Here is a 12,056-nt window from a genome sequence, read left to right on the forward strand (position 1 = left end):
AGTAGCCCAAAAAGACAAATGCTATTAAAAAAAAAAAAAAAGTCATCTGAGATGTGTGAGACAATAACAGATAGTTTAACATATATACATGTAATTGGAGTCCAAGAACGAGAAGAGAGAAAGAACTGGGCAGAAGAAATGCTTGACAAAACAATGAGTGAGAACTTTCCAAAACTAATGAAAGACATCAACACCAGATTCAAAAGACTCAAAAAAAAACACAAGTAGTATAAATATAAAGGAAAAACCAATCCTTGCACATCATAGTCAAACTATAAAAAACAAAATATAAGGAGGAGAATGCTAAAAGCACCCAGAGGAAAACACAATACATACAAAAAATACACAACAAAGGGTACAAAGGACACAACGGACAAAGCTAACTTTATCTAACCATACCAATAATCACATTAAATATAAATGGACTAGATACTTCAAACAACTAGATTGCCAGAACATATTTATAAGGGTCAAAAATATAATATTTATAAGAGATGCATTTTAAATATAAAAACAAAAGTTGGTTGAAAATAAAAGGATAGAAAAAGATACCACACAAACAGTAAGCATCAGAAAGGTGAAGTGACTAGATTAATATCAAATTAAAGCAGTCTTTAAAACAAAGAGTATTATCAGATATAAAGAATATTTCATAATGTCAAAAGTGCTAACATATCAGGATGTCATAACACTAACAGAGCTTCAAAGTACATGAAGAGCACATTGATGGAAAAATATTATTAATTAATCTATAGAATTTATTCTAATTTCATGCACCATCCCACTAACGTCCTTTGTCTGGTCTGGGATCCAATCCATGTTCAGTTAGCATGTCTCCATTGTACTGGCCAGTTATAGTGAAGAATGAATCTCAATTTAGATCTGATGTTTTCTCAGAATTAGATTGAGGTGATGTATTTTTGACAAAAAATGTAACAAAACTTATGTTTTGCACTTCTCAGTGCAACACTGTATCAGGAAATGTATGATGCCAATATGTCCATTACTGGTGATGTTCAGTGCAACACTGTATCAGGAAATGTATGATGCCAATATGTCCATTACTGGTGATGTTCAGTGCAACACTGTATCAGGAAATGTATGATGCCAATATGTCCATTACTGGTGATGTTGAGTTGGATCACTTGGTTAACGTGGTACCTGCCACAATTCTTCACTATAAAACTACTATTTTTTCCTTGTAATTACTAAGTACTTTGTGGGGAGATATTACGAGGCTATGTAAGTGCACTATTTCTTATCATACTTTCACCCATTAATTTTAATATGCATCTATGGTTCTTGCCTGCAACAATGCTGTGGTTTTTGCCAAGTGGTGATTTTCTACATCTATCGTTCCTTATACAGTATCTGAAATTCTTCAGTAAGAAAGAAGTGCCCCCTCTACTGCCATTTATTTATTTATATCAGTATGGACTGATATATTTTACTCTGTAGGTTATGTTCTATTACTATTATTATTTGTTACTAAACTTGTGTCATTAGGAATATCTCTCTCACACACACACAAACATACACAAACCCTTCAAGTTGGCTCCTGTGTCCTTTGGATATGCTACCATCATTTTTAGAGCACTTCCTTACTTTCTGGCACCACAAGATGTTCCAGGGTTCATTTTGTACTTTCTCTGCCCTGGCTCTGGAATCACACACTTCTTTCTAAGGATCCCTCGTTCCTTTTATTGAAGAATGGTATTTAGAAACCAAGATCTGTGTGCTAGGTGTGTTCATTGCTACTGGGGTGGGCCATTGCTTCTAGGCTCTCACAGAAAAAAGGCAATATATTTATGTGTGCACACACACATACACACACTAAAAAACCAAAAAACTAAACCCGTTGTCATTGAGTCTGTTCCAACTCAGCGACCCTAAAAGACAGAGCAGAACTGCCCCATAGGTTTTCCAAGGAGCAGCTGGTGGATTCGAACTGCCAAGCTTTTAGTCAGAAGCCAAGCTCTCAATCACTGAGTCACCAGGACTCTAAGTGAATACTAGGAATATTTCAATCCATATCAAACTATTTATCTAGATCCATAAATAATGATAAATTTCATACTGATACCTCCAATTTCAATTCAATACCAAAAGGTTAAGTCTAGCCTTTTGCTTTCTTATATAACGTCTTATTCCCTACGATGAGAAACCTGGCTCCCATTATCCACAATAGATTTACTTGTTTATTTATTCCTAATGTTCACATGAAGTAGTTACAGAATTCCTAATCCATATCCCTATGAAAAACTAACCAAAGTTATTTGTTTACAGTTCTTTTTGTCTCTAGTTCTACACCACAGAGTGAAAATATTGTTTTCCCAAGTTACTTAGGTTTAGTTTTTTTTTTTTTATCCTTACCCCCTTTCGGAAACCCTGACGGTGTAGTGGTTAAGTGCTACAGCTGCTAACCAAAAGGTCATCAGTTCGAATCCGCCAGGCGCTCCTCGGAAACTCTATGGGGCAGTTCTACTCTGTCCTATACTCTGTCCTATAGGGCCGCTATGAGTCAGAATCGACTTGATGGCAGTGGGTTTACCCCCTTCTGAGTAGGTGTTATTCATTTGTAATACAGTTAGGTTCTCTGGTTACTCTTTTTATTCCGTTTTGGGTTGGCCTACATCCTGGTTGACCTTATTCAATTGTGTGATATATGCAACACTCCCAGGTTCTAAGAGTCAGAACTATACAAAAAATATATACTCAGAGACGTTTCGTTCCCTCCCCATCCCTACTGCTCTGTTCACACCCATCCCCTGTAAGTACATAACCAATCTCATTTCTTTCTGGTTTATCCTTCCTGTATTTCTTTTGCACAAATGGCAAATGTTTATTTTGTTTTTCATGTGTGTGTTTTCTAGTATTCCCTTCTTTCTTTCCTTCAGAAAGGGTAGACTATTATACTCTTTTGTACTTCGTTTTTGTCCACTTAACAGCATATCCTGAAAATCACTGTGAGTCGGTTCATAAAGATCTTCCCCATTCTTTTCTACAGGCATGAATGTACCACAGTATATACAGTCATTCTCCTATATATGGGCATTTGGGTTATTTCCAATATTTTGCCATTATAAACAATGCTCCATTGGATATCCCTGTGCATATATATTTTCATATTTTTGGAAGTACATTTTCAGGGTTGATTCCTAGATGTGAAAATGCTGGATCAAAAGTTAAGTGCATACATAGTTTTGTTAGGTTATTGCCACATTCTCCTCTAGACGGGCGTACTGGTTTGCATTCCCACAATGCATGAGACTGCCGGTTTCCCCACAGTCACTTTTAATTTTCACAAGTCCGACAGGTGAGAAATTATATTTCAGTGTTATTTTTCTAACTCTGAGTGGGTTTGAACACTTTTTCATATGGTTAAGGGCCATTTATATATCTTTCTTTTGAACCCTTTTTCCAATTTTTCTAGTGTGTTTTATAGTTCTTTTGTCCCTCAAATTTTAAGTTTGTTATACTTTAGAATTTATGGTGTTTCTGTGATGCAAAAATTTTTTATGTTATTCCAATTGATCAGTGTTTCTATTTATTGCCTTTGAATTTTAAGCCATTGTTAAAAAGTATTTCCCTACATTGAGGGTTTTTTTTTTTTTTTTTGGCAATTATTTACTGTTTTATTCTAAAAAGAATCAACTTTTTTTATCATTAAGGATTTAAAAACAAAAAGTATTCATTTCATTAATATCAGCACACTAAAAGAAAAAACACCTCGGGATTGTACCAATAGATACCAAAATATAGGTAACAATTTAGAAGGCATTTAAGTAAGAAATTAATAAAGTAGAAAAGAGAGAAAAACAGCAGACTTGTCAAAATCTTGGTATTCTCAAAAAATTAACAAAATAAACCACTAAGCTACCCTGATCAAGAGGAAGGGAGAAAGCACAGATATACAAATATAAAAATGGAAACACAAGAAATTAAAAGCCTCCTTTTTGTCTTTAAAACGTTATAATCCCAATCTCACAATATTATATTTGCTAATATCTCTGTATTATAACACACATACAACATCAGCCCCACTCAACTGTATCACTGGCTCCTTTTCTCCACTCAGGCCTCAGCCCAAAGAGCTCCTATGCAGAGAGGACTTTCTTAACCACTCTAGCTAAAAAGATAGTCTGTCACTTTTCAGCTTTAACATTTAATTATGGAAAACTTCAAAGACAGAAAACTACAGAACTCTTATACACGCATCACACTGTTTCAATAATTATCAAGTCATGGCCAATCTTATTTCAACCACCCCTTCCTCAACCATTTTGAAGCAAATTCCAGACACCTTATCATTTAACCTGCAACTGTTTCTCAAGTATGTATCTCAAAAACACAGAGCTTCTAAAAACATAATCGCATTACCATTAGCACACGTAAAAAATGTGACAATAATCACTTGATATTAAACCTCCAGTCAGTGCTGAAATATCACAATTGTCTCCTACGTGGATTTTTATAGCTGGTTTGACTCAGGCTCCAAATAAGGTCCAAAAATAAAATTTGCTTGTTATGACTTGTCTCTTTGAATCTATAGGATTCTCTCTACCACCACCCACTTTTTTCCTCTATTAAAATTTACTTATTGAATAAATGAGTTGTTTGTCCTATAGAGTACCCTCAAATCCAGATTTTATCGTATCCATATGTGGTTATGTTGCATACTGCTCTGGTCCCCTCTAATTGATACTTAGAAAAAGAGGTTTGATCTGATTCAGGTTGATTTTTTGGCAAGAATACTTCATAAGTGGTGTTGTGTCTTTCCATTAGGAATTAATAATGTCTGATTGCCTCTCTTCTGTGATGTAAGCAGTCACTGATGATCATTACCTAGATCCATTATTTTATCAGGGCTTGCAAAATGATATTAAATACTTTCTTTGTATATTAGTGGAAACATTTCTTCCTATATTGAGACACTTCCTTTGAACTATTTGGTTACCTAGCGGTAGCCACTAACTACAAATAACTATTTAAATTTTTAAATCCTCATGCATAAATAAGGTTTCTGTTGCTAAAAATTAGTTGAAATATAAAAAGTAACTTTCTATAGGTAGGTAAGCAGGCCCTTCTGCTTTTCTTAATTTTTGAGCTGAAAATGAAAATTCTTGTTGTAAGCATTGGAGTAGATTTGCAATCCTGTCATATCCTTACAGGTGACTTTCCTGTCACCTAATAATTATATACTCTGCTTGTGAGAGTTTTGTTCATTTTGTTTTATTTAAATAGGTATTAAAATTTCTCAAATGAAAGAATTAATGGGAAGAGGGCTCCTGCCCCCACATTATGTTCACATAATTAAATAATACAACCAACAGACAACTCCTCATCTGAAACAATGAAAGCCAGAAGACAATAAAACTTAAAAAAAAAGCAAAACCAGAATTATCAAATAGATCTCCATATGCAGCAAAAACACTCATTACAAATAAAGGTGAGAAAACTTTCACTTCAGCTAGAGACAGACCAATGTTCTCAGTAAGAACTAGAAAAGCTGGGAAAAATTCAGGAATCATCCTTTTGAAGGCATCAGAGTGCTCCTGAGGCAATGAGAACAGAAGGAGCTAAGACTTCAGGGAGAACATAACTTTGGAGAAGAAGCTAATTTCTGTAGCTGCTTTCACCCTGGGACCTAAACTGATTTTTGGTGTGGGCAGGAAGCTAGAATTAACATCGACAAGTAAAGACTCAAACAAGATACACGTGTTATTCTCAAATGCATCTTCTCAACGCAGATAAAATCCCTAGATTAGTAGGGTATCCAAACCCGAGTGTGCATCAATTCTGATTCAGTGGATATAGGGAATGTGTGTATGTGAGTGGGTGTGTGTATAGGAATTTAATGATGGTATTTTAAAGCTCGCCATAGTGGCTGATTTGTAAAGCTTTCCAGTTGATTTTGCTACATAACTGGGTTTGGGAATCACCAGCATAAATGATCTCATGCTATCTGACTACATCCCAGTATAAATAATGATACGTACTAGGATCTTGTATCTCTTGGGTATGAGCATACGTGGCGGCATCTACTTGCCCTATTATATACTTGGTCCAAAACATCAAAATAGACTTTAAAAATTTGTACACATATAAGTTTTTTTTTTTTTTTTCCTGAAAAGCTGTTATTAAATTTATTTTGTGTCTTAGAAATCAAAATGCAATCCTTAACGTTCAACTACTTATTACCGGTTAAACTAGGATTACCTACTTTTTAGTCTCATACCAATTTCTACTTAATTTTCCAGTACCACTGCCTAAAGTGAATTTCTGTGAGCTATACCTTTTATCACACAACCAAGCAAAATCTGCCATACACAGAAACAAAATGTTCTAAAATTAAACTGAAAAGGTTTTTAAAATATAGAAGCCATGAAAATAGCTGTAATGGCATCAAAAGGTGACTCTAATATGCCTTTCATACGGTGGCATGTAGAAGAGATATTTTAATCTTAGAAAAAGAAGCTATTTAAAAATAATGCAGATGGCTCAAGTTTAGAGGCAAATCATATTAAATGGCTTTGTACAAAGCAAATACTCTGTTTGGGGAGCTAAATTAAAGCAGAGAGACAAATATCCAGATTTTAAAACATTACATGTAATGAATATGACTCTCAAATCCTTTGATTTCTCTTGTAGTAATAACTGTTTTACTAAGCAAAACCTTGACCATATTTAATGAGCGTAAAACAGTACATGTAAGAGGTAATGTCCAGAACTCCATTAAATTATATGAACATATTTGATTTCACTTAAAGGATGGTATGAATGATAATTTGTTTTTATTTTAAATAGGGTAAAACACTTACCTGGGTTTCATATAAGTGGGCAATGTGAAACTGAACTGCAAAGGATGATGGAAAATAAAAATCAATCACAATGTAACAGTTTGGGGTAAATTAAGAATAATATAAAATGTACTGCACATAAGCACAGTCTATACTATACATATTTAAGTCACAGAGAAATACAACTTTTGTTTTTAATAAAACAGAATATACAAATCAACTTACTAAAGAGCATGATTTTGTTAGGTCATTATGAAATAAAATTCCTATCAATTATTAAAATTAACATTAAAATCTATAGCAAATAAGTATACTTCTGACAAAATTCAAAGTGACAACACTAAGCAAATAGAGAAAACCTTTAAAATGCATATATTTCAACACACTGTATTTAAAAGGAATGCCATGTTAAAAAATATAATAAAACAAAAATATCTCAAAATTTTTATGCCATTATTTCATACAAACAACATTTATAAAGAAGCTATAGTCCAGGTAATAACACACAGAGGAGCTGACTTGCTACATTTCTTTTAGCCTTCAAAACTGGATGACTTTGCTTTTTTTTTTTTTTTAACAAAAGGTCAAGCCACTTTGAAGTCAAGAATATTAAAAAGTACCAAGATCAACAAGTATATCTTGAAAATCAAATAAAAACAGAATATTTCAGCTTTTATTTCCAACTCTTCCTAATACTGTACCAGAGTATGAATGATTCAACAAAAGCAACAATGAATCAGCAATCAAACTAGATTCTAGGTATTTAAATATTATGATTTTCACTCCTCAATGACAAATCTCTTAATATTCTATCTAACTGGGTTTCATAGTTGGATTTCAAGGTGTACGAGACTTTCAAAATAATATGCAAAATGTTTCTGTAGTTTTTTAGGAGATGGTCCATAGCGATTCTCATTGGGGTGTGCACCATGAACTAATTCACTGATTCCCCTAAATGTAAGATTCATTTGGGAGGCTTGTTAAGAACAGACTCCAGAATTCAGATCTTAGAGATTATGAGTCAGTGAGCCTGGGGCAAGGCCTGGAAAGTTATTTTATTCAGTTCTGCTAAGAATTCTGATGCCAGTTACCTAGACCAGCACTGGGAACGGTTGAACTAAATACCACAAATTCCTTGACACAAAAGCAAATGGAACAAACAAAATACCTAATGAACTTTAAAATCCAACAACTTTTTTGGATCAAAAGTACTATATCTCTCCATAATAGTTAAATATCAAAAGTTGACAAATCAGGTTGACGTAGGAAAAGTAATAATCTTTAAGAGACGAAAATCAAAGCACACAAAAATAATAAGAATCCTACATATATAAATATGTCCTTTATATCTACATTGGTTGAAGGCTTTTCTTCTTTCCCACTCCTCCACTTTACACTGCTGGAGAAGACTGGGTTGAGAGAGTAGGAAAAAGATGGAAAATCTATGCCCATTTCCCTCAACGTAATAAAGGTAATAAAGAAAAAAACATCAGCAGCTATCTGACATTCTACTACCACCCCAAACTTCCTCCAGGCTTAGGTCTAGGCCCTATAGCAAGGATCTCAGTAGTCCATAAGTTACTAAATCCAGCACAATCTTTTGTAATGTGAAAACTACTATACTTTCAATTCTTAAGAATCTTCAAATAAAAATAATCTTAAAAGTAAGAAAAAGCTCAACTTGGCAAGTCTCAATTAGAGGTAAAAATTTTAACAAGTATTGCCATTAAAGGTCCTGAAATTAAACCTTATTCAGAAACTGACACATTATTTTTGGATTTAATATTAGAAGAAACAATTTTATCCCAAGAGGCAATCTTTTAATGAAAAGTCTCACACCACCATGATGAGTCTTTTCTTCAAAACAAGAACTGGAATTAATCCTTCTTAAATAGCTGAAGAAGCAGTAAATTCATTTTTTAATTATATATTTGAATTGTGCCATATAATAGAAATAACTCATAGACTTTCAAAAAAAAATTCTTACTTTATATTCTGTAATTGACACTTCTGATCTTTGTAGTAAGTATACCAAAGCAACAGGGGAGGATTTCAAAGAATAGTTAAGGTCTGTAGTGTATACAAATCAGTGATGACATTAAAAAAAAAAAAAAAATCCAAGGAGAAACAAATTTTACAAAGACAATAAAGAGCCTAGAATTTTGAACAATAAAATCTGGATCAAAGTAGGTATTCTATATTTGTTAGTGCTCTGTGAGACAACAGCCATTATCATGGCTATCAAGTAATCATGTAGATAGTCTATAATCAACGACTCAAATCAACTGAGCCATAGTAGCCTAAAGTCTAAAGAGTCTAAATAAATAAAGCACATGTCCTCTCATTAAAAATGACCAATCTTTTAGCAATGAAAGTCCTGTGTCCTGGGAAATTCCTCAGTCCTGGGCAATACAGGACGTTGGTCACCCTATCTCCTATTTCCCTTTTCAATAACTGTGAGAAAGAGAGGCACAGTATATTTCAAAATGTATGCATGATAGTTCAAATTGTCTTCTTCAAATTCGCCATGAAAGTTTTCTGCTTTGTGGCACTCTTTCTACATACATAGGTGTTTTCCTCTCAACAATCATGATCCACAACTGAGATCTAACCTCGATAAAGTAAGGATTTACCAAAATATTTTCCTTGACACTTATAAAACATGCCCTAGAAGTAATCATTCAAACTGACAAATAGTTATCAAATTAAAGTTAAGGTATTAGATGGTACTGAATTAAATGAAAATCAGCTGTTTCCTTATTCCCATAAATTAATCTTAATTAAGGATCTATATTCTAAATGGTTTATATAACATGGATATACATAATTATGAAATGAAGGAAGTGTAAATACTTTATAAACTAGTAAATCAATGAGTTAAATTAAATTCCTTTCAAATCTAACCTCATCTTAGAAACTGTAAAATATTGCTGCATTTGTTACCCTCCCACCATTTACTCTGCAAACACACTGAACAGTACTAAATTCTAGCAATTTCATTTCAGATAGATAGGTAGATAGAAAGAAACGCTGGTGTCGTAATGCTTAAGAGCTACGTCTGCTAAAAAAAAGTCAGCAGTTCGAATCTACCAGGCGCTCCTTGGAAACTCTATGGGGCAGCGCTACTCTGTCCTATAGGGTCACTATGAGTCTGAATCGAGTCAACTGCAGCAGGGTTTATATATATATATATATATACACACACACACACCACCCACTGCCATCGAGTCATATATATATACACACACACACACACACACAGTGTGTAAAATATGCATATATACATACATACATATAATGTTTTCTCCAAAAATTGCCTTTACCAGAAGTATGAGCTCATTGGTCTGGTCTAGATGATGATTTAATCCATGTTGTCTTAATCCATATTACTTACTCATCAATTTATATCCAAAATTCTACAGCTTTTTGTCTGATTTAGTCATTTTCTTAGGCAGGTATTATTTCTAAACACTGAGACTACTCTTTACTTAGCACCTTTCAGTACTGTTAAAAAAAAAAAAAAGTGATTTATATCAAAATGCTGACTTTCTAAAACCCAGAATTCTTTAAATTACCCAACATTTTCATTAAGAAGTGCTCGAATTACCATATATTCTAAATAAAACTTTTTATTTTTCAAGTAAGAAAGTGGTACCACCACCTATTTATTGATAAACACATTATAATCAACCCATCTGCTTTTGGAAAGAAAATAACTGTTTGAAGAAAGCCACTGCATCAAAACACGCTTCACAAAGACATTCTTTTTAAATCAACTGAAAACTGCGATTTCGAACTTTGCTTACCCAAAAACCAAACCCGTTGCCGTCCAGTTGATCGTGACTCATAGCAACCCTATAGGACAGGGTAGAACTGCCCTATATGGTTTCCAAGGAGCAGCTGGTGGATTTGAACTGCTGACCTTTTTGGTTAGCAGCCAAGCTCTTAACCACTGTGCCACCAGGGCTCCCAACTTTGCTTATGATGTGTAAAACTATAATAAGAAGCCAGAATATGTCTTCGTAATTACAAACCATTTTAATATCACACAGCAGGAATCTGAACTACCATATAATCTTTGTATATTCACTTTTCCTAAAAGAATGGTAAACACTGTTTTTAAGCCCCTCAAATCATCTACAATATTATTAATCCACAACTGTCAAGTCTGTTCATTAGTGCGGATAATTTTAATTAAACAATCCACTTTACTGGCATATCTATTTTAGACACAGGCCAGTATCACATGTTCCATTTGTACAAGCATCCATGGCAACCAATACAAAGTTCGATACAACAATTCTATAAGAAACAATTCTACAGGATTTATCACTAACAACATCATCATCATCATTTGTCATGAAGCGATCTGAATATATGTAGAAAACAATGGTACTTAGTAATACTTACTTTCAGCATTGGACAAAGTGCAGAGATTACAGTCAACCAAAGCTAACTGAAAATGCTGCAAGAGGAGAGTGAGAAAATTAAAGCACTAAATTTAGAGTCACATCAATGCATCTTAAAATTTTTTCAGGTAGTTAATATCTAATATATAATAATGAAACTATGCTACGCAAATAAAATGTAGTGGCCAACCAAGCAGAATTACTTTCTTTCAACACTTATTGATGACAACTGACATGCTGTTCGGTTATTTTCTTGAGACAGTTGAGAATTGGGAGCTTGGGGAAGAATTAACTTTACCAAGTAATCCTATGTATGTTTTTATTTATATAAACAAACTTGAAAATTCTGGATCTTTAGTAAAAAAAAAAAAATTAAGTTACAGAATAACTTTAAATAAAACACATTTGAATTCATCATTTATAAAATTGTAAAGTTCAATGGTATTAATGTGAAAAAACCACTGCTTATCACAAAATGAGGCACGGATTTTAGACACCAAAAAATTACTCTAAGAATTGTCAAAACGGTAAAAATCTATCTGCTTTTATTAGTTCTTTAATAATCACTGTCTTTAAAAACTGAAATACTACAGAATATACATCAAATAGCCTGTATCCAAGTTCATCTATTAAATACACCTGTTTAGAATATCTATGAAATCATATCTGTAGACTTTATGGAATCCTTCATGCAATATTAAGCCACTAAAACATACTGCAGCATTCACTTATAATAATGTCATATAAGCCCACCCAGAAAATAAATGTTAACATCAATGCATAACACTAATTTTTAAGGACTCAAAATACCGTCAAGGACACTGAGTGACACGTGACATCTAGTTTA

At 33.4% G+C, this 12,056-nt stretch overlaps 1 protein-coding gene across 12 annotated transcripts in view; it reads right to left on the bottom strand.

The window, feature by feature from the left end:
• Positions 1-12,056, bottom strand: part of KDM6A (lysine demethylase 6A) — a 280,479-nt gene that overhangs the window by 83,572 nt on the left and 184,851 nt on the right. For all 12 annotated transcript variants that reach the window (XM_049871256.1, XM_049871250.1, XM_049871251.1 and 9 more), the window contains exons 7-8: positions 11,211-11,265; positions 6,822-6,856 (exon numbers count right to left, since the gene is read on the bottom strand). In XM_049871256.1, coding sequence (XP_049727213.1) covers positions 6,822-6,856; positions 11,211-11,265 — 90 coding nt within the window. The remainder of the gene's footprint in view (positions 1-6,821; positions 6,857-11,210; positions 11,266-12,056) is intronic.

Source organism: Elephas maximus, chromosome X (genome assembly GCF_024166365.1).
Source record: "Elephas maximus indicus isolate mEleMax1 chromosome X, mEleMax1 primary haplotype, whole genome shotgun sequence".
Lineage (NCBI taxonomy): Eukaryota > Metazoa > Chordata > Mammalia > Proboscidea > Elephantidae > Elephas > Elephas maximus.